The sequence below is a fragment of the Hippocampus bargibanti genome, linkage group LG13, assembly GCF_051943395.1.
Source record: "Hippocampus bargibanti isolate YZ-2025 linkage group LG13, ASM5194339v1, whole genome shotgun sequence".
Classification (NCBI taxonomy): Eukaryota; Metazoa; Chordata; class Actinopteri; order Syngnathiformes; family Syngnathidae; genus Hippocampus; species Hippocampus bargibanti.
In genome coordinates, this window is record NC_142746.1 from 17723723 (window position 1) to 17750725 (window position 27003).

General features: G+C 40.2%; 4 protein-coding genes across 5 annotated transcripts; 3 read left to right on the forward strand and 1 right to left on the reverse strand.

Moving 5' to 3' along the window:
• Positions 1-3533: 3533 nt before the first annotated feature.
• atoh7 (atonal bHLH transcription factor 7) lies at positions 3534-4467 on the forward strand. The gene has a single exon (XM_089011881.1). The coding sequence runs from the start codon at positions 3686-3688 to the stop codon at positions 4112-4114; it is 429 nt and encodes a 142-aa protein (XP_088868007.1). The 5' UTR covers positions 3534-3685; the 3' UTR covers positions 4115-4467.
• Positions 4468-7498: 3031 nt separating this feature from the next.
• Positions 7499-13861, forward strand: pkd2l1 (polycystic kidney disease 2-like 1). The gene is made up of 15 exons (XM_089011878.1): positions 7499-7799; positions 7980-8093; positions 9561-9688; positions 9789-10042; positions 10170-10394; positions 10455-10683; positions 10750-10920; positions 10994-11175; positions 11255-11375; positions 11447-11545; positions 11608-11729; positions 11825-11942; positions 12055-12188; positions 12258-12396; positions 13128-13861. The coding sequence occupies exons 1-15, from the start codon at positions 7526-7528 to the stop codon at positions 13239-13241; spliced, it is 2424 nt and encodes an 807-aa protein (XP_088868004.1). The 5' UTR covers positions 7499-7525; the 3' UTR covers positions 13242-13861.
• tial1 (TIA1 cytotoxic granule-associated RNA binding protein-like 1) lies at positions 13861-21281 on the reverse strand. The gene is made up of 12 exons (XM_089011880.1): positions 21078-21281; positions 20563-20659; positions 20225-20323; positions 20051-20105; positions 19889-19976; positions 18398-18473; positions 17246-17354; positions 17080-17175; positions 16579-16663; positions 16371-16494; positions 16081-16226; positions 13861-15947 (listed from the first exon to the last, which is right to left on the reverse strand). Exons 1-12 carry the CDS (start codon positions 21104-21106, stop codon positions 15824-15826), a joined length of 1128 nt encoding a protein of 375 aa, XP_088868006.1. The 5' UTR covers positions 21107-21281; the 3' UTR covers positions 13861-15823.
• A 717-nt stretch (positions 21282-21998) lies between these two features.
• bag3 (BAG cochaperone 3) lies at positions 21999-26723 on the forward strand. 2 transcript variants are annotated; one of them, XM_089012553.1, is made up of 4 exons: positions 21999-22281; positions 24001-24336; positions 24421-24771; positions 24847-26723. In XM_089012553.1, the coding sequence occupies exons 1-4, from the start codon at positions 22084-22086 to the stop codon at positions 25612-25614; spliced, it is 1653 nt and encodes a 550-aa protein (XP_088868679.1). In that variant the 5' UTR covers positions 21999-22083; the 3' UTR covers positions 25615-26723. The 2 variants fall into 2 exon arrangements, with proteins under 2 accessions (XP_088868679.1, XP_088868678.1); XM_089012552.1 differs by having other exon boundaries at positions 22001-22281; positions 24844-26723.
• Positions 26724-27003: the final 280 nt, after the last annotated feature.

Below are 27003 nucleotides of genomic sequence, written 5' to 3' on the forward strand. Positions count from 1 at the left end.
ACTCTCCTTCCATAAGCCATCAACGACCATCAAAAAGGTAAATAAAACTTTATTTTACAGCACAGTTTATTTCTTTAATTACAGTCTTCATGTAATGCGCCTCTCTTTCCAAACAGCAATTCCCTTTGACCTTCGACCTCCAACACCATTCCATCAAGCCATAAATGACCATCACAAATGTAAATAAAGTGACTTTATGATACAATTCAGTGTATTTCTTTCATTAAAATACAATAGCACATTTATTATACATAGAATAAGGTATGTTGTGTGTAGTTTTAAGGCTTATTTAGTAGAAAAGTATATTTTATGGAAACCCAGGAACGGATTATTCCCATTTTAAAGGTTTCCTATGGGAAAATCTTTTTTGAGGTACACACTTTTCGCCTTACACACTCTGTCTGGGAACCAATTAAGTTCGTAAATTGAGGTCTCACTGTACAGTGTGCTGGCTAGCTCTGGCCAGTATGCTCTTAACACCTAGCAGTTAATGATACTGTGATTGGCTAGTGACTTGCCAATCATGTGATTAGCTAATCATAGTTTGCTAAAATTCTGATGTTGGCCTTGTGTTGCCAACTCGAAATCTGATAGGTTAAAGAAACAGTTTCATCGACATAGATTTTTATGCTCCAGACTAGAGGCTACATAACTGATTGTGAAGGCGTCCATTAGTCTGTGATTTAGATATTTTTAGGCCAGCAAAGAAGGCCTTGCAGGCTCTGACGGCCCACCACTGTGTGACACATGAGCAAGATATCTCACTTTGATATGGGTTGCTAAAGTTTCAGCTGATTGTTGAGGCCTTGTTTTGACTGTGCTTATTGTCTTGAATTCAAAACAAATAGAAAATGCCAGGAGTCAATTAAGCATAGCTAATCAGTCCAATTAAAGGGGAAGAAGGTTCAAATAGGCATAAAATTGCATTCACCTCACGTGACCTAATTAGACTGTGAGCCTCATTTGACCAGCTGCCAGGTCGGGTTGCTAGCTGGCTGTCACTTGTGCGTGTGACAAAGTCATAAATGTATAATGGGAAGATAACATCAACTTTAAGATTTTTTTTCATTACTTAAACATGTTATGATGACATCAAGAGAGTAATTATGTTTTTCATTCCGAAAGCATCATCAGGACATGATCATGGGATTTATAAAATGCACTTTCTCCCGAACAAAAACATACGCTTTTTGGCTTAATCACCGTTCCACCATAAGGGGATCCGGACTTAATGCCGTGTGCGTTTCTTTTTAGGGTTACGAGGACCCGTAATCCTCAATTGTGACATATGGCTTTTGACAACGGGCCACAGCTGAGTTGTAGGTGCTCAAATGAGCCAATCATATAATGGAGTTTGGGCCGGGGGGGGGAGAAAAAGGGTGGAGGACACGAAAGGGTAGTGTCTCATCGCAGACGAGGCCCTCAGACAAGACAAGCAGCATCTGGCAAACTACATCAATCTGTAATCAATGAACCAACTGGTAGATGGGATTATATGCCTAATTGCACATCCAACCAGTCCATCCCAAAAATAACCAGACAGCATCACTTTGTGTCCCTGACCCACTCGCAGAGACAGCCATTATATGTACTTGGCCTGCGCCGTGATTAATCATTAAAAACCTGCCTGTACGCATATAATCCTGGAGTTGGTCAATCCAGAGCGACGGCAAGAAACACAAAGCATCACTCCTTAAACACAGCAGCGAATTAGGTCGTAGGAAATTAAAATGATATTTAGAATTCAATATTTAAATGACGTTCGCTGGCCATATATTCACATACAAAATTAAATACAACTAAAAAGTATGTTAATTTAGTCCATGGTTGGACAATATTCAAATATTATTGCTGCACAAAGTCTCACAGGCTTGCACCAAAAAATTAATAAAAACAACATGATTAAATAATGTAAATAAATATTAGAAATACATAAATAAAACAAATTACACAAATATATATTATCCATATACATACATACATACATACATACATACATACATACATACATACATACATACATACATACATACGTACGTACGCACGCACGCAAGCACACGCGCGCACACGCGCACACACACACACACACACACACACACACATACATACATACAGAGAGAGAGAGAGGTAGATATAGGTCCAGATATACAGTAAATATACAGTTGAGTATACACTTTTTTGGAGGTGGGATCGTACACAATTCCTGAAAAACCAAAATATTTGGTCACATCCGGCACGAAATTGTCAGGCAAATTCCACACTGATTTCATACAAAACAGAGTATCTAAGCATGTTTCAGGTTTCTAGACAAGAAAATATACGACGTTGTAGAATCAGCCAAGGTATTGTGCCCTTGAATTCCAAATGTTGTGTAAGCAGATGGGAAATAAGAGACAGACAAATGGTTCTGTCTGTCCCTTTATTTTTTGGCTCAGTACACAGATCAATTATTTATTTCCCATCTCCATCTGACCTTAAGGACACGTATGCCCCCCTCCCCTCCCACATACTGTCCCACAAATCATTCAGGCCACAGTATTGAATAACAACTATTACAATTGAAAATATGAATAAAAAGAGTTTTGCGACATGATGAGCGATATCATTTCCAGGTTTTGATGCAATAATCTGCACACCATCTTGTCCACATTATCCATGATCTTTAATCCTCAGATTTTCAGTGAAAATCCTTCGGGCAACCAAGCACACTTTTGTAGCCTCAGGCTAATCTCAGATTATGCCTCTCATCACACCGAGACCAGATACACGAGCAGTGAAAGGAGATTTGGGGGCATTTGTTGCATGATACTACTTAATAGCCATGTGGGAGAAGAACAAAAAAAAAATAGGAAGCTTGATTATAGATGGATTTGCAAAATAATAATAATAATAATAATAATAATAATAATAATAATAATAATCAGAATGCTTGGCAAGATCTTGGAATAAAATAAGAATGATAAAAATAGTTGTCATTTTTTTCAAATCTAATTTATAAAGTCATAAGGAACAGTATTGTGCTTCAATACAGTAATTGTCCAGTGTTTAATTCCATTGTAACCTTTTCAGACAAAATGTTTACATCAATTTAAATCCTTGAACATAATAATGGTTACTCACTGTTTTATATAAACATGAATACATCTAAACTCGGTTTGTTGTCGGCTTTATAAAGTTTGTTTGGAGCATCGGTTGTGCAAGCAGATGGTAGGCTTTGGTGCTTGTGACACATGGCATCGAGTGAAGCCTCGGCCAGAGAGCCCAGCCCAAGATAATTGGAATTTCATTAAGGTTTTTTGTTTGTGTGTGTGTGTGTGTGTGTGTGTGTCCCCGTGTGTGTGTGCATGTCGATTTTATATGCATGTGTGTGTGTATGTGCGGTGAGTGGGTTTTAAGGAGTCTGTTGCATGGCTGTGAGGGGGTGGCAGAGGGCAGCGACTCCACCTGCTGCCACCTGTTCATCTGCTGTGTGCCTTATAAAAGTGGCTTCCTTCTCTGGAGCACAGACACCTTGGACTCTTCAGACTATACGCTCCATGGAGGTTTAACCCTTTGATGCTCATAGCAAACAACGCGGAGGTCAGACCAGAAAGAACCTGGAGCACACCCAAAGATTTGAACTACGCATTTGAAAGTTCTAGGATTTGGAAGTTCTCATTTACGGTTCAGTTCCTCCAGCAAAAACATGAAGCCTCGCCGGTCGAGCTGCACAGACTCCGGATCCGAATCCTCAGAGGTGGACTCTAGGAGCCCGGAGAAATACGAGTCGGCCATGCGGCGAAGAATGGCTGCCAATGCCAGAGAGAGGAAGAGGATGCAAGGGTTGAACACGGCCTTCGATTGTTTACGAAAGGTGGTGCCGCAGTGGGGTCAAGACAAGAAACTGTCCAAGTATGAAACCCTACAGATGGCTCTCAGCTACATCATGGCACTCAACCGCATCCTGATGGACACCAAGAAGCACAACGCTGCGCATAGGCAGTGGGTGGACTTCCAGTTTGACTGCGTGCAGCCTGACAACTATGAGTACCTCATGAGGTACGACTCCACGGGGCAGGACTTTATCAACTCCTCTTTTTCGTATCAGTTTGATGGGGATCAACTCAACATATAAAAAGTACATTAAAAAAAAGAACAAAATATGACTAATAATAATAATAATCTGCTGTTTGGCATGCAAAACTGTGTTGTATGTGGCAACGTGAAACCATGTTTTTTTCTTCAATTACGGAGACAGTAAATACAATTGTATTGATTTGAGTCTTATCTTTGTTGGGTAATCAAGACTTCTTTTTTTGAACGTCTTTGACGTGTTTATGTTGGGATACTAATGTTAGACGCGGTGTTGTTAAAATGACCATTCGTTTGAACATACAATGTGAATTTATGGCTATTTTGAATATCCAGCCTGGAAATGTGCAGTTTTAGTGCACCGTGAGAATCATAGGAAGTAGTTGCATAGCTAAATCTAACGTGTAATTATTTAAGAGCATTTTTTTACTTGCAATCTGTTGTTTCTCACATGCTGAATTATAGTTTCGGATTGAAAATAAATACTTTTTTAAGAAAAATATATTCTGTTGACTTTTTTATTGAGATCATCATTATAATATTTGCCCTGATCGACTCATATTTTAACATCCAATATTATCCGAGAAAGATTTGGTTTAGCAATAGAAGTAGCTAGTAGCTAGCACTCCTTGTTAGCATAGCAAACAGTATCTCCACTTGTCAAGCGGCCGGGTTCTATTCCCTGGTGGGGGGGGGGGGGGGGATCAAGGTTTTTTTTTTTTTTTTTTTTTAGTATTTGTTATTTAGTTTTTTTTGTTCTTTTGACTTCACAATTGCACCGCAAGAGGGGCTGCCTTTCCAACACCTGCTGTATTTTTTTTCTATTTCTTTCTTTCCTTTCATAATTTAGCTGCTCTGAAATCCAATCCAATCCAAGTTTTTTGTAAATGTTCCCACTGTGGGACGATTAAAGTCTTTCTGATTCTGAAAAATTGCAGCTAGTTTCCTTCTTTGTGCGCTACGAAACATTGTTACTGTAGATTATGTCACTTGGACAGAGGACAGGGAGGGACAGACGGAGTGTGTGTGAGAGAGAGAGAGAGAGAGAGAGAGAGAGAGAGAGAGAGAGAGAGAGAGAGAGAGAGAGAGAGAGAGAGAGAGAGAGAGAGAGAGAGAGAGAGAGAGAGAGAGAGAGTGAAGTAGATATAGGTACAGAGAGAGAAAACACACTCACAGGCACACACACAATCTTGTTTTTAGGGGAATGGCAGGCCATATCCACTTGTGCTGCCCCATCACATGTAAATCCTCCATTTGTTCACAGCTTCTGTAACACCGAGATAACAGAATCTGACGTCAGCAGTGACAAAAATAAGAGCTCAAACCACAACAGCATTTCTAGTTGTCATTCTCAAGAGTACGATTTGAAATGAAATATATTTTCGTTTGAGACTTGACGTCTCGCGCGGAACGACATAAGATTGTTGGCCGTCGGGGCGCCATCACACATTTAAATAGCAATCACGCCCCATTGTCAAGTGATTGACACGGATTTGAAAAGTTTGAATGGTGGCACAAGCCAGAGAAGATTAACAAAGCCTCTGAGCAAGATGCCGGCCTGGCTTCAGTAGGGCAGCAGGAATTAAACACCATTGTGTGCTAATGGCTGCATGTAATCGCTTAGTTCGGAGTCGCTGAAGCATGAGTGGACAGAGCTGGACCCAAACACTGTGCTTTTTTTATAATAAGACACAGACAGTAGCAGTGGCTTAATTGTAGCAACCAACTACTTGTCACTGGAGCTCTCCATACTGAAAATGTATGAAACTACTGTATATGTGGGAATTTCCATCCCAAAATATCGGAGGTACAATGCCCAATAAAATACAAGGCCTTTAAATGAGACCAAATGTTGTGACATAAGCTTTGAGGTGCATTTCGTTTTGGCAAACACTGATACAGATGGTCATAATGACTCATTGGCCACATTGAATGCCTGCATACCTAATAAACGCTTTCTTGACAGTTGGCATGTCAAAAATGAATAGAGGGTAGAGTCAAAAGAGTGTGTCAGTGACAGTGCAATTACGCTCTTCAATTAATTCAGTCACGAGCAGCGAACAGTTGGCAGTAAGGGAAAAAAATGGGCAAGATACAGCTCATGATTGCATTAGTTGGGAATCAGTGACGATAATGTGCTCAGCAGGAAAGTCATTGAGAGGATTGAATGGCAAAACAATGTTGCGTATTATTTAATGATTAGGAAGGCTTTACACAACATGTTTACAATACTATACACACTTGGGAATTATTTTGAAAAATGGTGCGTGTCCCTCGCCGACTGTCCAATGACGGCTGGTATAGGCTTCCGCATGCCCGCGAGACCTCGGGCAGGTCAGAAAATGGAACATCGAAGGAATGTGGGAAAAGACAAAGGTGTTGTTTTATAATATAGGTAATATTATTTCTGGACTAAGAAGATTTACATCACAGGTTTCAAAGCCAAGGCCCGGGGGCCAAACATGGCCCGTCACATGATTTTATTCGGCCCGCGAAAACTAATCAAACTTGTAAATTGCATGATGCCTGCTAAAGTCCGAACCAAATTTTTAAATTGTCCCATAATACCACAAAAACAGTCATTACAATCATTTTGGTTTATTCTTTTCTACAAGGGGCAGCATTTCCCTTTTTTCCATGTTAGTGCTTTGTTCCAGATTGAGCTGTTGTTAAAGCGCTATATAAACCAATATGTATGTGATACCCGCCCTCATTTCAAGCTCATATACCTCCGGACCCATATCATTTAGGAATTAACTCTTTTTTCTGATGAAAGAAGAGAGTCTTAGGTTTCTAACGCTGTATTGAATGTTGATGTAGTCCGAAAACTCAATATTCTGTGGGTCCTGGAATTCAAGTGACAATGACAAAAATCCTAGCTCTGCAGTGAACACATTTTTTTGCACGTCTGGCAGTGAATGAGTTAATTTGTTATACACTCTATATGTAATATGTGGAGGGGATGAAATATTCTAATGGCTTCCCCAAATTCATAACGGCCCCCGAGAGGGAACCGTAATTACAATGTGGGCTATGGCGAAAAAAAAAAAAACAGTTTGACACCCTTGACTTAGATTGTGCCCCTTTCGTTCAGATGATACAAAAAAACTAAATATAATATATCGGAGTGCATTTCTACAGCACAAAAATTGACATCTACAATATACAACAGCCACTGAGATAATAAATAAAAACAAAGCAATTTTTAAATAGTGTTCTAATTTGTATTTTTGGATTTTAATAATTGGTGTATATATCAATGAATTCGTTATCAACCCATCATCCTACTGTCGCCTCAATTTCCCAACGATGACGACCTATGCTCTGGCAGAAGGCCCGGGAGCTCCTCCCTCCACATTGCTTATGTCACCTACTCCTTATAAGCATCCAATTGCGCAGGTGTTCAAAAGCCGCCGCCACAGCCCTTCTTCACTTTCCTCTACGATCCTGCACCATGAAGAGTCTGAACAACCGTGCCGAAAGCCACCTGTCCGGCCAGGTGGAATGCGAGTTGGAAAACACGGGTTCATGGGTGAACCAGGGTTACATTGAAAACTCGTCACCTTTGCCAAGAGTTGTGAACACCGTCTACAATCCTCAGCCCCTCTTTCAGGGTTCTATGGAGAGCATCTACAATGTGGACATCTCCCGCCCGTTGCCGCAGGAGTCACACTCGGCTGATAAAATCTTATCGAAGGAACCCGGAGGTTGCTGCTCTTTCATTAAAGGTAAGAACATTCTTAAATCGGCTGGTTCTACTACTCCCATTGTCAACCATAACACCCATCTACGAATCTTTACCAAGACAACAATCACTCCAAAATGCATGATAATCATGACCTACTGGTTTTATGGATGCAACAACAATTTTCTGACCCCACCTTCCTTCTTTTCAACATTCTTGGTAGGTTTATGGGGAACGACACTGACGAAGAACACCTCAAACAACCGGGAACTGTTTGTCCGCACAACTCTACGCGAGCTAATGATCTATCTGGTCTTCTTGGTGGACATTTGTCTTTGTAAGTAATAAGATCAATGGAATCGATGAGTGTGCCTGAATTATGGTTATTAGACATGTAAAATGTTAATGAAAATTAGAAGGTCATTGGATTGAGGTGCATTTAAGCCATGACTTACTTGATTTTATATGGGATGGTGGTACAACTATTTTGATTGTTAACCTAAAACTTTATATTTTTGCTTACATTAAGATTAATTAATGGTCAAGTTTAGTTGAGACGGATCGACTAAAAAATAAAAATACAATGTGTAATGTTGTCTATTAACCTTTTATATGTAAGATGTTGAACTAGAACAAGGCAATTCAGAATCAGAATCAGAAAGCCTTTAATAGTCCCACAATGGGGAAATTTGCAGTCCACAGCAGCAATTTGAAAAGGGGGGGTGGGTGAAAATAAAGTACGTATTCTAAGCATAATAGAAATGTCAGAGGACTGAGATGTATACTGTAACTACTGCAACGGTAAAAAATGTTTCATAAAGAACTATAGAATTGGTCCAACATTTGGCAATTACCACCTTTAACCTCTCACAAAAGAAAACAAAACGAAAACAATAAGAAATATTTCATGACAAGAATTTTGGACAAATCTCATTTAAGCCATGAGCGAGACTGTCCAAACTTCCGAGTCGTCATTCAAAAGCACCTGGACAATCTAAAGAGGTCCAATAAGAGTTGCTCTTACATATTAGTGATGAATAATTCAGTTTCATAAAAAAAAATCTGATTAAAGTGGTGCAGAAGATGCTAGAAAATGTTGATGAAAATTATTATGAATAAATGACTTATGATATGGCACCCAAAAAACAACAACAATTGGTAGCATGAGTGAAAGTGTATCAAAATATGAAAATTTCCCTACTGTGGGATTCTGAATTTGGGACAGTTGTCTAAACATAAAAAGTACTCCCCTGCTTTGATACTTTGATACTTATTTATTTGATATTTATCGCATTCTATTTGTGATTGTATTGTATTTATTATAGTACTTATGCTTGTCTGTGACTGTAAAGTGTCCTTGATAGCTTTGAAAGGCCCTTAAAATGTAATGTATTATTATTATTAATTATTTGATACCTACCACAAACGTCCTCCCAAACACTCGATCTGAGAGTTTTTGTCAAACCATTAGCCGTGAAAGGGACACAACCGCAAGCTTTTTGCCCTTTAGCGATAAGCGCATTGGGCCTCGTCCATTGTTTCTTTGTCTGTGTTACATTGACATTGTTTGAACGGGCTATTTGCGACATGGGCTGGTGCGCTCTCTCCTCAAACAAATTACCGCCTCTAATCTGGATCCATCTGATGGCGGCAACATAAATACATCCAAGGAACAAGTGGCTTATGTCTGTCCTGCCTTTGACATGTCTTATCTTAGGAGCACCGAAAGGAGCAACGTTTACGGCCAGATACAAAGCCAGATGGCGTCAAGTCGTGAATAATGTTCACTATGTTGTCCTTTCAGTGACGTACGGCATGACGAGCTCAACCACCTACTATTACACTAAAGCCATGGCTGACCTGTTTGTAAACACAGCTGGAGAAAGTGGGGTTAAGTTTCAGTCCATTAGCACCATGGGGGATTTCTGGTCTGTGAGTATTTACCCTGACGGATTTCTCCTAGTTTCTTTTTTAACACAGTCAGAGGCTATTGGGTTATTTTGACCATTTGAACTTCTTTCGCTATCCATAGTTTGCCCAAGAACCCCTACTCGATGGTCTCTACTGGACAAAATGGTACAATAACCAGTCAATGGACAATGGTGATCAGTCCTTCATCTACTATGAGAACATGTTGCTGGGAGTTCCCAGGATGAGGCAGATCAAGATCAAGAACAACTCCTGCAAAGTTCACAAAGACTTCCAGGATGAGATCACAGGATGTTACGATGTCTACAATGAGAAGAAGGAGGATGAAATTAACTTTGGCCTAATCAACGGCACAGCGTGAGTTACACCCCCTCAGCGCATCAAGAAATAAGTATTTGTTTATGTTGTAGGCTAAAATGTCGGAGATCAGCCCCTACTGTCGTATTCGGATAGTCATTGTGTATGTGGCCTCTGATCTCTGCAGATGGAGCTACCACAGTGAGAAAGTGATCAAGGGTTCTTCACATTGGGGTTTGCTGACCACCTACAGCGGAGCCGGATACTTCCAAGACTTAGGTCGAACCAAGGAGGAAAGTGCAGTTCTACTCAGAGAGCTTGAGGAGAACCTCTGGCTAGACCGAGGAACCAGGGCCATCTTCATCGACTTCTCCACTTACAACGCAAACATCAACATGTTCTGTGTCATCAGGTAAAGACCAAAATTCAAATTGCTCGATCGGAATCGTGTTTAACGTGAGTCTGTTGATAGGTTGGTGGTGGAATTCCCGGCAACGGGTGGAGCTATCCCTTCTTACCAGATACGAACAGTCAAACTGATTCGTTACATCAACTACTGGGACTACTTCATCCTGGGTTGTGAAATGGTCTTTTGTTTATTCATATTCTATTATATTGTGGAGGAGATACTTGAGCTTCGAATACACAAGTTCTCCTACTTCAAAAGCATCTGGAACATACTTGACATCCTAGTTATATTGGTAAGAAAGAAACATTCTTCCAGAGTTAAGTGAGCTATAAACAATTAACGCGTCTGTCATTTCCAGCTTGCCATTGTTGCTATCGTGTTCAATATTTTCCGGACAGTCAAAGTGGACAAGTTACTTGGCAAATTGTTGGACCAACCGGAAATTTATGCCGACTTTGAGTTTCTGGCCTTCTGGCAAACACAATACAACAACATGAACGCAGTCAACTTGTTCTTTGCGTGGATCAAGGTAAAATATTACATCATTCCAATCTCAACTCTTGACATTGCCAAAATTCCTAAATATCTTCTTGTCAATCTAGGTGTTCAAGTACATTAGTTTCAATAAGACCATGACCCAGTTGTCCTCCACACTGGGTCGCTGTGCCAAAGACATTATAGGCTTTGCTATAATGTTCTTCATCGTGTTTTTTGCCTACGCCCAGCTGGGATATTTGCTATTTGGTACAGAGGTGGAATTCTTCAGCACCTTTGTGAAATGCATGTAAGAGATCTCCAGAACAGCAGAATGATTTGAATTTATGTTGTACTTGAACTCATCAGTCTTTCCATTCCCCCTGCAGCTTCACCCAGTTCAGGATTATCCTCGGAGACTTTGACTATGATGCAATTGATCGTGCGAACAGAGTCCTCGGCCCAATTTATTTTGTGACCTACGTTTTCTTTGTTTTCTTTGTCCTGCTCGTAAGTCAACCTGCTGCGCAAATTATGTCAATGACACTATGTTTAGACTGTGATGTTTTATATCTCTTTAGAACATGTTTCTCGCCATCATAAATGACACCTATTCGGAGGTGAAAGAGGAGCTATCGTCCCAAAAGGATGAGCTACAAATTAGTGACATCATTAAACAGGTAACTTGCATACTAAACATTTTAAATAGGATTTCACGTGATCCAGATTCTTCTCCAATCAGAGTTACATGAAGACATTCATGAAGCTGAAACTTAAAAATGAGAAGATATCCGATGTTCAGAGAGCTCTGCGCGCCGGATCGGGCGAAATTGAATTCAAGGATTTTCGAGAAACTTTAAAAGAGTAGGTGGAAAAGATGAAAGACGATTAAGATTAAGATAAATGTTGTTGTATCAATCGAATTAAACACAATCCTCACCATTCTGGTGATGTCGTAGGATGGGACATGCCGATCATGAAATTTCTGCAGCTTTCTCCCAGTTTGACCGTGATGGGAACCATATTCTTGATGAGGATGAACAGGAAAAAATGAAAACAGAGCTAGAGGAAAAGAGGGTTTGTCAAGTTATATGCTTTGATACCATTTAAAACATTCTCATTATCTCATATCTTGATTCACGTGAACGAGAAAGTCCCATAAAATGTTTTAATGTTCATATTTTCTCAGGATGCCCTCACTGCTGAACTCAACAATCTTGGAATGAACTACGGGAAAGAATTAGGAGAAAAGCCTCCAGTGATCTTAAATGGCCAAAAGAGCAACTTGGGTCACACGTTTATGGACCGAGAACAGTTTATAAGGTCACACCAAAAACATGTCCACATTTCAATCCAGTCCCTTCACGATCTCTCTCGTTGTGTCATTTGCAGATTGTCCAGGCAGGTTCTCAACCTTGAAAGTACCATGTGTGGCATTACAGCGAAGATTGAAATGATTTTGAAGAAAATTGGGATAGAGGACATCACTGAACTGAACAAAATAAATGGGAAGTCGATGACCAATCCTATTGTAAGTATCAGCCTCAAGCGTTGGCATTATTGCATCGTTGATATGTTAATGGGCCATTCTGAATTGCCCGTAAGTGTGATTTGCTTGTGTACATATCTTAAAAATAGCATTGAGTCAGTTAACTCATTCACTGCCAGACGTGCAAAAATGTGTCCAGTCCAGTGCCAGGATTTTTGTCATTGTCACTCAAATTCCAGGACCCACAGAATATTGAGTTTTAGGACTACATAAAAATTCAACACAGCTTTAGAAACCTTAGAATCTCTTCTTTCATCGGAAAAAAGGAGTTAACTCTTAAATTATATGGGTCTGGAGTTATATGAGCTTGAAATGAGGACGGATATCCAAAATACAATGCAATACATACATATTGGTTTATATAGGGCTTTAACAAGAGCTGAAGCTGGAACTAAGTGCTAACATGGACAAAAGGAGAAATGCTGCCCCCTTGTGGAAAAGAAGAAAAAACAGTCAGCGGTCTGACCAGCGCTTTATCGGCACCCAAAAAAAAAACATGAACACATTGATGAATGGCGCTCTAAGTCATATTTTCAATTCAGAATAAATTTTTGTGAATGAGTTAAATTAGTCCCGGTATATGAAATGACATAACCTGCAATTATTTTTTTAAAGTGTAAAAATGTATTCTAATCAAAATACACGAACAAATGGATTGTGACGCAAATATAATCATCACATATTTGACTTGTTTTTATAATTACTACATGCAGGCGGATAAAAATGCCACCGATGGGAGTATTTTGGTTTGCGTGGACCGAGGCACAAAGACTGCGCTGCCATCAGGCAGAATCTGTACCGTCCCCACATATGACTGTCATATGTGATAAAACCATGAGATGTGATAAAGGGGAACAAAGAAGGAGTTACAGATCAAATATGTCAATGCTTTAAGAGAAACATGTCGTCGTCACTGATATATCCTCCATTATTAACAGTTTCAACTCAACATACAAACATTTGAGCTTGGACAAGTCAAGTTTCACTGAAATCTGTAAATTATGTGCACTCTTTTTTTTTTTCTCTCTCTCTCTCTCTCTCTAGACATCAGAAAATGTTAAAGCACAAAAACTTAGATAACTGCATTGTTAAATATGATAGATTCCACTTAAATATAAAACTACATTTTAGACGTGTTGTGTAACTTATATACAGTATATCAAAATAGACTGTTGTTCAAGACAGTATAAAAATGTATAAAATCTGGCTAAGTTATTGTGGCTAAATAGTTTATGAATATAGTTATTTTTCCATTTACTCAAAAGTCTGTCAACTTCTTTGCTTAGTTTGTTGAAGAGTGAGTAATGGTCTTCAATGTTAATGTTCCAACAAGCATTATTCACATCACGTCGGTGTTGGGCTGCAAATGCTCAAATGCAAGTGAGCAACGTGTGTTGTTAGATGCAAGCTGCAGTCGAATACGTGCCTAATAAACATACTAACAGGTGTGGTTTGAACGTGTCTTTATTTCAAGTGACTAAACTGTGTTTTCTATTTTTCTAATGAAAACCACCCCCATCCTTTATTTAACATCACTTATCACGGAAGCAAATTGCCATTACATTCAATATCTTATGCAAACAAACATATACCGTGTGCACGTCACAATCGTGCAGTTCAAGCTAAAACATCATCTGCTTTCTGCTACTTCAAGGAAAAAAAGGGACATATCCGCAGTGGGTGACTTAAAAATTGGCCAAAAACACTTCCGGGGGACCCATGTATGATAATCATATTGAGTTTCAAGGTTATTCACAACATCCAACCCATAGTTATGTACACAGCATCACCGAAGCTGCAATTATTTGATGTTATTTTGTCAAGAGTCTTATTAATCCCAAACAGCATTTTTAGACTCTACCCCTGGAGAAAAAAAAACAAGTGTCTATTCCACACATGATACAACAAAACAAATGGCACATAATTTCAAGCCAAACAAAAAGGTGCCTATGATTGCATTTCACTTGAGAGTGCATCAAGGACCAAATATAGAGAGGGGGAGGGGGGGTTGCTGTATTTACAAATCCTTCCACCAACATGCAAAAACCCTCAAAATTAAGGAAGGATATATGATCTATTTGTCGTTACAAAGGTGGGTGATTAGAAAATGCTCCATAGTCAGGGATTGGTCTTCAAGGAATAATGAAAAAGAAAAACTTTATATTCCTCTAGGAAACCAGCCCAGAATCAGCATAAAGATTATCTGTTAACAAGATGAGGAATTGTTTGAACACTTCAATTCAATGCATCAGTGAGCCTCAGTTTTTTTTTCCTTTGCTGTGAGACAGGTTCACCAAAACAAAATATATCAAAAGCTTAAAGAACATGCTGACAGAGCGGTGAAAGTAATATGAACATTGCTTGTCACTAAAAGAAATGTCACCGCTGCTGTAATTATTTTAAAGCCACAGCACTCAATAGAAATTGTTGTGCTCTGCAAACTATTTCAGAAGCTATTTTTTTCCAAATCACTTTTCATCTGCATCCAAATTGCAGTGACTTTATGGCTATTGGCTAACCCCCAGACCAATACTGTATGGTTGCCGTGGCTCATTGCAATTGTTGCAGATTTAAATTAAAAATACCAACTCATGACTTGTGTTTTTTTTTTAACTAATTATATCAAATAGAAAAAAATTCCGCCAAGCACGAGCAGTACATCAACATTCTGACTCGACTACAACTAACAAATGGAAAATATTCAATGTATTTTTATATTTGTGAAGAACACGATCGAAGTATGTATTGCTGCAGTTTCAGGTTTGAAGCATGTAAACCCATTTGAGTGAAATTCTACCAGAACACAAAATTTTGGATGCAGTGATGTGATTTTTTAGGCATGTATTTTAAAGCTTTGACTCCAATTGGAAATTTTATTGGGGCGAGTTTTTTTTTTACTGGGAGGGGAGCATTTTGCCCATAGCTAACAGATACTGCAGCTGTTCAGTAGGAGTACTGCATTGAATGTCACCTATTGTCCTTTTGCTCTGGCCCACATCGGTAAAAACTGGCAGGTGGCTCACTTGTGTATTGCAGTATATGACAGATTCGATGTCACATTCCAGAATACAGAAAAATACAAGGTTAACTGCACCAGGAAGGTTTTATAATATGAAAGTATTTTGTACTGCTTAATCCCTGATAAAAAATAATTCTCAAGAAAGGGCCAACCTGCGCCACGGGGGTGATTCGGACTGATGTTTAATGCTAGACTTGCATTTCATTGTCCTTGGAGCATGTTCATACACTGAATTTTTAATCTGAAGAGGGAGAAAAAAAATTACATTCTTAGTGAAATTGGCAGAATCAAAAAAAGTGTTATTTGTCCTATGAGGCAAACAGATGCTTTATGTATCATGGTTTGACCAGAGCTGGTTCTTCTTCGTAATGGGCTTGCGTTCAGACCAGCTCACTGTGTCTGATAACCAGACATGTTGAAGTTGGACAGGTTGGAGACGACCGAATTCGCCGAGGCTGAAGCCTGAGGCGATTGAGAGCCAAATCCTCCGACCCAGCCGGGCGACTGAGACTGCCTGTGAAATCAATAATTTATTAATATGGAACTTTGTTGCACACCTGGAATATTTAACAAGCGTGTTCTAACTATGAGGCAGTATCATGGCATTGTAAGGCTGGAATGAAACGCTGGATGATTTTGATACGTACTCTACTCCAAAGCTTTGTTGGTTCCACGATTGGCCATACATGTTGTAGGAGGGAACTTGCCATCCATTAGTCATATACTGCTGCCCATATTGCTGCTGTGGACTTCCGTAGACCTGATTCCACTGCCCCCACTGACCATATTCCACCTGTGATGATAAATCAAAAAAACTACATAAATAATGGAGTCATAATCAGGAGCAAACAACAGACTTGACGACAAAGGGCACACGATTGACGTTCATTCCAACAATGACATTACAAAATATATGACTTAGGGAGAATGACTTTACCTGCTGCGAACCTTTGGTCGTATCCTGAGATTCTTTGCCCCAGAAGCATTTGACTATGTGTCCTTCAATGCCTGTGCCATTAACTGACACAATGGCATGGGCGGCACTGTCATGGGAGGAAAACCTTTCCAAATAGAAGAGCGTTATCAAGCAATTTCACTCGACAAAAGAACTTGGTTGACATCTAGGGGCCAAATGTCGTAATTACCTGATGAAAGAATATCCTTTCTCTGGGAATACTCTGATTTCCATGATTTGTCCAAATGGTGAGAAGGTCTGACGCATTAAGGTATCTGACATAATAAGAGAGAAAGTACTCTAAGTACAGTTGTCGAAACTGACAAAGTACAAACATAATATTAACGCATTCACTGCCATTGCCGGATTTATTCAGGAATTGAAAAGCATGACATGGAGCACCATTCCCAAATTAGTTCGGGTTGTTTTTTCTTGCAGAGTGTGCTGATAAAGCTTCGGTCAGACCTCTGGCAATGTTTTTCCATCCCACAAGGGGCCCCCCTTTGCCTTTTGTACAGCCGCCCCCATAACTCCAGACCGACATAACGTAGGAATGAACTCTTTTTTTGCTGACAAAAGAAGAGAGTCAAAGGTATCTTACGCTTTATGGAGTCCTAAAACTCAATATTTTGTGGGTCACATTTTTTAACACATTACCTCGCAGTAAATGAGTTAAATTCAAAACACTGACCAGATAGTCCTGACTGGATGCCCCCACAGTACACAGTACAGTTCTGCGGACTGGATTGGCTCACAACATCATCAAACCGCAGTTGTTTTGAGCCATCTGAAAGGTACAAAAAATATCTTGAGCAAACCATTTCTCTGCAATCAACACACTTTCATTCTAAACTTACTGTCCTGAGAATTCTTTGGAGCAGGTGGCTTTCGCGTTGCCCAGTTGGTCCTGATTTGGCGACCTCCGAGCCACTGCCCGCCCATGTGAACGATGGCGTTCTCAGCATCCTATAAGACCAAATCAGGAAGTCAAAACCAAGAGTTCACTAAATACATTTCCGTATACCGACAAGCAATTCTAGTGGTCAACAACTGAACATTCTGAATTTAAACAAATAGTGGCCAGCTTACTATAACCACAAATGGGGCTGGAAATGTTTACTTTTAAATACTGAAATCTTGGAACACAATCAAAAAAGCACCAGAGCGGAAAATGGTGAAAATAAGGCAAGACATTTTTTTAAAGCATAGCTCCCCAGAAAAGTCCCTTGCGGTGTAGAGCTTCAATTGATCGCCAGCCAATCACAGTGTTTTACAATAATATTTACAATTATTATCATGAATTTTCTTTCTTTGAGGCAGTGCACTTCTTCCTTGACAATTTTAAGAGCCGATGTAAAAAAGATACATGTATGGTGCTCTCTATTGCTGTGCGGGTGTAAGAGGACAACTCATTTTTTTCCACAAGAGTCCACTTTGGTTGCCTGAAGTGGACTATGCATCCATCCATTTTCCGTACCATTTATTCCTCATTGGGGACACTCTGAATTGGTTGCCAGCCAATAGCAGGGCACACAAAGACGTACAACAGTCACTCACACACACACACCTAGGGACAATTTGGAGTGTTCAATCTGCCTGACATGCGTTTTTGGAATGTAGGAGGAAACCGGAGGACCCGGAGAAAACCCACGCGGGGCCAGGCAGAACAGGCAAGCTCCACACAGGGGGGCCGGAGCGGGACGCGAACCTCTGCACTGTGAAGCCGGTGTGCTAACCACTCGACTACCAGGCCACCCCCGGACTATGCATCCAGCGACTAAATAGAGCGTGGCCACTATTTGGGTAAATTCAGCAATGACATTCGGTTTAGCAATTTACATTCTGTTTGTTATTCTCAACAGTGTTATAGTAGGAAGTTATATAGAAAGTATCCCAGACTGTGTATATTATTTTAGCCGCCTATAGATTTGCCCTCCACCCAAAAAAGTAAGAATAATAAACAGGAAAAGAAATAACCTTTCATCTGTGTTGTGGCACTGGAGCCTTACCAGTTTGTTGTAGAAGGACACAAATCCATACCCCTTTGATTTAGCCGTCGCCATGTCCTTCACAACACGAGCATCTCTGGAGCGAAAAGTGAAAGGTTGCAGTGAGTATTTCAGCCAAAATAAAGTGTTTTTATTTTTAAAAAAAGGAGCCACGCAAGACACACCGAACTGTAAATCCACTACACTGTTCAATATTACTGGCCCCTGGACTGAGTGCTGACTCACTGACTCAAAAGCAAGATTTTAAGTAGGCATACATGCAGTCTACAGGTTGTACACATTTTAAGATGTCTTCTTAAATTATTGCCACAAGAGCATCGCTTTATCTCCTATTTTTAGTCTCATGAAATGTGCGCTGCACACTACCATGCATTCTTAAACTACTCTTCCGGCCTACAAATGAACAAAACGTATAGGATGTGTAAGAGGGAAAAAGGAATTAAATGGCAGCTTTTCTTTTGTCCCATGATCAATTCTTGACCACCGATATGGAGTATGGCATTTGGGGAACCGCAAATTCTGAGAACTCGACAATTTTCGTACATTTGAGAGGAATTTCCCCATTGTGGGATTATTAAAGGTTTTCTGTTTCTGAAGACTTTAATGTGAAAAACTTAGACAATTGAATATAAAGCATTTGAAATATAGATTTAGGGGAATGCATTTAATATTAAATGTGATCATCTATACTATAATCACGTAAAGACAGTATCTACAAATAAAGACAGAGGAAAAATGGAATAAATAGAGAAAAAAAACTACATCTGAGTCTCCAGAGTGCACAGTTCCTTGCTGTTAGCCTTCAATCTCCTGTCCAATCCTATGAGCATTTCTGTAAAATAATCAAAATGCTATTACTTCATTGAGACCCACATCTAAAAGCTGTTAAGGTTGACATACACAGCTTACATTGCGCTGACACTTACCATAGACTAAATATGCATAGGAGAGCAACACTGGCTGACAAAATCCACAAAACAAGTTAACAACGAGAAGAGAGCACTTCAGTGAAATAATCGGACATTATTTCCTAAATGGTAAATATTTGTCGGAAAGCTGAAAATCTGCACATACATCACAACTTGACTGTGTCTCTCTTTCCGATTAAGATAAAAAAAGTTATTGTGGCTCCTCAAACTAACTCTGACTTCTGAATCTACATAAGATGAACGAGAACATTTTATTAAACATGCAAAGGGATGCGTTTGTTTTCCTTTGGACTCATCTTTTTAGGAACACATTTCAGAATCCACCAAGGGGACAACGTGAACACAAATGTTTTGGTTTTGCTGTTGTTCTTCCATGGGTTGAAAATAACTATCAATATCATTCTTCCGTGTTCTAAATTAAGTGATACATAACATTTTGAGTAACGTATTCTATAAATATGATTGCTTAAGTAATATGAGCTTTTGAAAATGGGTGGCAAATCATGATTCTAACCAAAAAGCTTCAATGTTGTGATAATGAAAATAAATAACGAAAACTTACGAGATTCTCCCAAAAGGAGCAAATGCAGCCCTCACATCTTCAGTAGTAATCTCGGGACTCAGATCACCCACAAACACATGAAAGTGATCTGTATTGGCATAAAAATAATTACTGTTACACATATGTTCCCATTTCACTCCCATAGTTGTTCCTACTACTTACTGGACGTGTCTTTCTTTTGGCTACTGGGAGTGGTGGCCCAATTTACTTTGACTTCCTGAAAATAAACGAAACAAACATTTCATTTATAACAGGAAGGCAGGCATAGTCTGCGCAAGATGAAAAAAATACCATGGTTTGAAATTGACTACATTTACACCAGTAAAGATATCCCACCTTCCCTAGTATTTTCCTTCCATTCATAGCTGCTACTGCTGCAGCAGCATCTCTGTGTTCAAAGAATTCCACAAAGCAATACGGGTCATTGGTTGTATGCTGCAAGAGAAAATGTCAAACCAAGTAATTAGTTTAACCTTTGGATTACGTTGTATACGCTAAATGATGATTTCAAATTCCTGTCACTTTTTTGTTTGTAAGTGAAAGATTAAATCACATAATTTTTATATTTTCCACCGCAACGTTCAGGGCATAAAACGAATCGCTTTGCGTACATTGCTAACATTCATTTCTACATTCGAATCGCAATATAGGACCAAACTAAGTTCACCACTTACCTCGGTGATCATTTTACAACTTTTACAAGGCCCTATTTGAGTAAAGAGTTGTAGAATTAGAATCTCAGTCACATCTCTGGATAGGTTTCCCACGTAACTGGAAGGGAAAAAAAATAATCCATGTAAGAGTACTCACACATTTCAATAATATAAACAACACAAGCGTTGACACTATGATGAAGGCTTGTGTGTGGTTAACCCAGAAAAAAACAACGTGCAACTTAGTTCCTTTCGCTTGAAAGCATGAAAATCCGCCGAGCTAACACTGCTAACAATTTAGCTGTTCTTGCGGTACTTCGACTCAATTCAACTGTTACGGAACATATTGAACGAGGAACAAAAATAGCTGTGAATTCATATTTTTTTTGCAAACACTGTTGATTGACGTGATCTTCAACTTTACTGTTGCCAGAAATACAAACCAATAAACGCCCGACTTCGTGTTAAGTTAGCAACCGCGTTTTAAAATTAGCACGCATACGTTTTCGGAGATTAATAAAACTATTGGAATTTACAGTGTCCTGGGGTATGAATCGTCGTCCATTATCGATGTCGACTGTCAGCAAAAGCAACGAAGAAAAAAAAAATCTAATTTCTGGTTAACTAAAGTTTCTCAATTCCTTGGTACGCTAAATCAACTTGCTAAATCAACTTGCTAACTAGCCAAAAGCTAGCTAACCGGACACCAGTCGTACGTCATGCTGCTACGACACAAGTTTCGAGAACGCATGCGTATTCAGTCACACCATGTTTGACAGAGCTCCAAATATCTTCTTCCCCCTCTTTTGGTCTCGTCATCTCGGTTGCCAAACAACTTTATGCGCCATTACTGCCACCAACTGATCTGGAGATTGAGCAATTGATCTGGAGATTGTGTCCGAACGATCTCCAAATGTCAAATATGAACCTCGTTTTATTTATTTGTGTCAGGCTTTCACTGTTTGTTAGAATCTTGATTGTCTCCCTCCAAACTGTTCTCATGCCTCGCACCCCCTAAAAATAATTTTCGATTAAAGTTTACAATTAAAATCTAAATAGTCGCTAGTGATTGGCGGCCCGGTAGCCGAGTGGTTAGCACTTTGACTTGACGGTGTAAAGGTACACGGTTCAATTCTATCTGGGACCTTCTTGTGTGGAGTTTCAATGTTCTGTGCTTGCATGTTTTTTCTTATTTAATTTATTGAAAATTGTCCCGAGGTAGGAATGTGAGCATGAATAGGTGCTTGTTTCTGTGTGTGCCCTGCGATTGCTACCGCTAGAAATCGGTTCAGGGTGTCCCCCACCTTCTGCCTGAAGACATCTGGGATATGCTCCAGCATTTGGGCAATGGGTAGGCCTAATTGTGAAATGATGAGCCATGTTTATGTATGTGTGTTCGGGGCTGGGGTGTGCTGCGCGACAGCCATGCCTATCTGTCCAGCGCTTTCCACCCCCAGCATTAATCCAGCTATTTCGAGAAACTACCAGCCCACTTTTCCACGTCACTTGAAGAATCTTTAAAGCGTCCGTCGCCGGTATTAAATGTCTCAGTGCTGGGCAGCCAGAAGCATGAACGGCATGAAAACGCAGCCGCCGACAGCGACGATGGCGACGAACGACAACAATCCCTTGCCCCTCGGATGGGAAGTTAAAATTGACCCCCAGACAGGCTGGCCATTCTTCGTGGATCACAACAACCGCACCACAACCTGGAATGACCCGAGACACGACGCGAAAAAGGTATCGGCGCGCGATAAAGTTATTGTATTGAGGAACGCGCGTTGTGTCATTTTCATCGTGCCACCGGCCGTTCAGACTCGTGAAATGTTTCGAGGGGCGCAGTTCGCTCGGTGTGTTTGCAAAGGAACGCTTTTGACCATAGGCCATGTTTGCCCCTCAACTCCCCCTCACACGCGCATTCTCCTTACAAGCCTTTTCGAACGGCTCACCAATCCTGTTTTGTCGCCGGGCACTGATCTAACGACATAATTACTCGGTGACTCATCCTGCAGTATATGTGAAGACCACCTTTGACTTCCAATATCAGTTCCCTTATGGCGACAAACACCGCGACGTCCTCATATTAAACTTTTCCCTTACAAGGCTTTGACGGAGGAGCACTGTGGCCAGGGTGCAGTCTATATGTTAGGATTACCATATACTGTATTCATATTTACTGTAAGCATGGAGAAAATTATAGATATTAACGAAATGACAAAAGACAGGAAGGGGGCTCGTGTGCTGCCACTTGTTAATCTTCAGTGAGACGTCGCTGTCGAAGGTAGAAGCTGCTGGAAAGAGGACAGCTGTCAGTGGATAAAATGGGTGCAATGCTGTTGCCTGTGAGCAGGCTCCCCATAATGAAATGGCAGAGGGCAAAGGGTCACTCCCTGAAATTGTATAACTTGCTTTAGACTAACAGCAGACGGGAAAATGATCTAATCATATTAGGGGCATTTCAAATCTCTTTTGGTTTTGATATCTTTTGATATTTGTTGTCAGTGGTTACCCAGGCAGAAATCAATGAACTATGAATAAACCTGTTGCTTGTATTCCGCCTTAGCTGTCACTGGCAGTTGCCTGAGACACTTGAGTTATGTTGTCAACAATACAAAGCTGTTTTTAATTCCAAACCCATATGAACCGTAGAAGCAGCATACATTTATTACTGCTCTTTTATAAGATTGTTCTGTATGCACCTAGATAATCCGTTGTTTTAATGTTGTTATAGTCAAAAAAATGATTCAGAAGAAGCTGTTGAAAAACCGAGTGTGGATACCTTTTTATTATTTATTTATTCACTTATTTTGTTATCGTAGTAACACATGAATACAAATATGAACCAATTACAGCATACTAACCAGAGATTGTCTAAAATACAAAAGTTCATGTATGTTGGGCAATCAGTATCAGAAAGCCTTTAATAGTCCTACGATGGGGAAATTTTCACAATTATTCATAGTGCATTTTTAACTTTACATTTATGTCAGGATTGAGACCTCTTTAAGGCTTCAGTTTTCTAGACATTTTTTGAACATCTTTTAACATTTAACAAAAGGAGCCCATTTGTCTCGTCTTTTTGAAATCCAGGGTTTTATTTACCGTTCCAGTGTGGAGTTGGCATGTTCTCCCCCTGCTTGTGTAACTTTTCTCTCATAGTTCAGAAGTATCATACCCCAAATTGTCCATAAGTTTGAATGCGTCTTTTGGACTGACTCAATTTAAATGTAAATATTGCTATACACTTGAATCATTTATGAGGTCCAAACATTATTACATTTACCATTGCACATTTCCACTTATAGAAGCAAAAAAATGAGCTTTTTAGTTGGAGCATAGTCAAAACATATTTATTGGTATTGTTAATTTCCAGCGCTTGTTTGAATTACTATGACTGCAGGTAACATCTCACTTGACACCTGTTTTTTTTACATTTCAATTCATGTGTACATTCTTCAGGTTCAGGAAGTGTCAACAAATGGACCCAGCACACCACCAGAACCAAGCCCCCTGGAGACACAGAAGACCTTTGTGAAAGAGATGAAGCACCCCATCCTTCGGCCAGGTTATGTCCCTATCCCAGTCTTCCACGAGGGTGCAGATCTGAAACAGCAACAGCACCCGTGCTATTCGTTCATCCAACCAAGCACTGCACAGAATATCAGGACAGAGGGAAGAATACCTTCGCCGACCCCAGGGTTTCATTGTAGGCCTAGGTCACCTCTACATGGATCGGGCGACACCTGCTCCACAGGGCCGGGAAAAGCCAGCTCGCCTGTATCTCAAACAACAGAGGTTGGTCAATAACAAAGACTATGGTTCTAATTTGCAATGAAGCGGTCTAATAAATGAGACTAACATTTTCGTTTTGCTTTCAAGGCTTATACCGGCCTGCATAACCAACTCCCACGAACCAGCAGCAGTGGCCTTCAAGCAGGTTACATACCAATCCCAGTCATCCATGAGAGTACAGGAGGCCAAACGCAAGCACAGCCTCAGTTTAATCCATCCGTCCACTGTCAACGTGTACCCTATTCCGAACATCAGCAACCCTTCCACCGCCTCCAGCAGGACCAGTGGCCCGGCTATTCTGCGGCAATGCAGCCTCCTCGAGAAAGGGCTTCTCCCGTCTTGTATCCTCAGCACCGTGATACTGCTGCTATTCACCTACCACATAATATCAGAAGTCAGTCACCTATTGTAACACAGGTGCTGGGCGAAAAGCCGCAGGTAATAACTTCAGACTTACACGCAGATTGGTTGAGATATCCACATATTGAATCAACCTTTGATTGTTCACAGCAGAACATCATGAGAGAGCCACCCCAGAAAGTGGAGCAGGAACAAATGAGCCCTCTACAAAAAACGGAGAATATCCAGGTTCCTCAGCCTTTGCGCACAGACGCACACGGCCAACAGCCTCATTTTCAACAGCCTTCACCTCAGAAACGTCAACACTTCCAACAGCCACCGCCTCAACCACATCAACACTTCCAACAACCTCCACCTCAGCAACCACAGCAAGTCGAGCAGGTACCGCATCAGGCATCTCCGCAGCCTGAGCAATTAGAACAACAATTCCCACAGCTCTATCCAACAGAGCAAAACATTGCCGATGTCACTGAGCAAAAACCATCAGAAACGGAAGCACACGACGAGGCGGCTGTTGCCGCAGAAGTCCCACCTGTCAAGATGGAGGCCGAACAACCGCCTCAGTGTCTTGTCCATCCAGGATTGGCTAAAGTACAGAAGATAGTTGAGCGAGTTGCTCAATTGGAAGCGGAGGTGAAGAGCTATGAAGGGAAAAAAAATGATAAGAAGTACTTGTTGCTGGAGGAACTGCTGACCAAAGAGCTCTTAGCGTTAGATTCGGTTGATCCAGAAGGTCGGGCTGATGTACGGCAAGCGAGAAGGGATGGAGTCCGTCGTGTTCAGACCATATTGGAGGAACTGGAGCAACTGGGGGAGCCGTCTACATTTCCTGCCTTGGCGGAGGGAGAAAACCCGACACAGAAAGGAGAGCCCAGCATGATCACCAAGGAGAATGTTGCAATGGCAAGAGAGATCTCCTAACAAGAAACTGCAAGTGTTTGTTTGATGGTGAACAAAATTACACCCCTGCACTGTTTTTGTGAAAATTGCATGCATTCATTTACAGTGTTGGTCTTTTATTTATTTATTTTTTTGGCATTCACCACATCATTGATGGACGCTCTTTGTTGTCATGCTTTTGGAGATGACATTGTTGCCTTCTGTGTTGTGCCAGTGTCTTCATAGCAAAACACCTGTCAAGAGCCAGGTGTTGACATGAAGTTTGAGCCAGATTCAAGTTTGATGATGAGGCCTTTATCATACAATCAAAAAAAAAAAGTATTTTCTTAATGATACGTGTCGATGCCTTTTTGTCTTTATTCAACATTGTATGGAGCTTTACTCAATCCAGTCGGCACATTTGTTTGTATACAGTGCATGAAGAGTGCAAACATTTGGGGCTTTGGAGATGAATTCACTGCAAAAAAAGCTGTTGACAAAAGCATTTCCCCTTTATTACAATGTTTGAGCTGTTTTGTGGCAAAAACAAAATGAAGTTGTCATTTAGGATGCTGCTTTTTGGGTCGTGAGTTATTTTGTCATCTTTGCACTTCATGGAAATGTATCCCAGTGAATGATCAACATCATTTTTTTGAAATATGTGTTTCACCACTTTTGATGTGTTTTGAGTGTTTGTATCGACATCGGTGAATGTGTACTTTCAATGCAATATATCAAGTATTTATATTTCACTATATAGTATTTTACTATATTTATGACTGTCTAAAGACAAATGGACCTGTGATGTGACACAATCAGCACTTGGTGCTCATTAAGAATCAAGAGTTCAAACGGTCTTTGCAGAAACACCAAAGCCACAATCTGTAATATCACAGACAAAAAAAAAACGCCTTATCAGTGCAATACGACACCAAGCTATCACTCGAAAAGTGTCAAATTTTGTTTTATGATTAGCCTCGCACAATTTGTGTCAAGATTTGTCACCATAGTAAGCCCTCTGTAATGCCTTATCACCCTCACAAATTATGGATTGTGGCTTAGTATATAGATCGCAGGTGACGAGTCAGAGATGAATGCATTGTTGAACGCAAGTCATATGGGTATGGTTGAAATAAATTGTATTTGACGGTTTTCTGACTAATATTTTGGTCCATCCAAGTACTCACAACAAGCACAAGTATACAGTAGATACAATTGTTAAACAAAAGACTATCAGTAGTACTCAGTAGTTAACACTCTGGTCCACATTCTTCCATGTCACTGCTACCTCTGTTTTGTTCTTCGTTATAACAATCAGGATTTTAACCAAGGTTGACTTTATCGCTACGTTTTTTTTTACATTGTGTAATCATCTGCGGGGATTGAAACTAGTGCTCTGTCCTATTTTGACAAAGTAAATTGTAGAAAGCT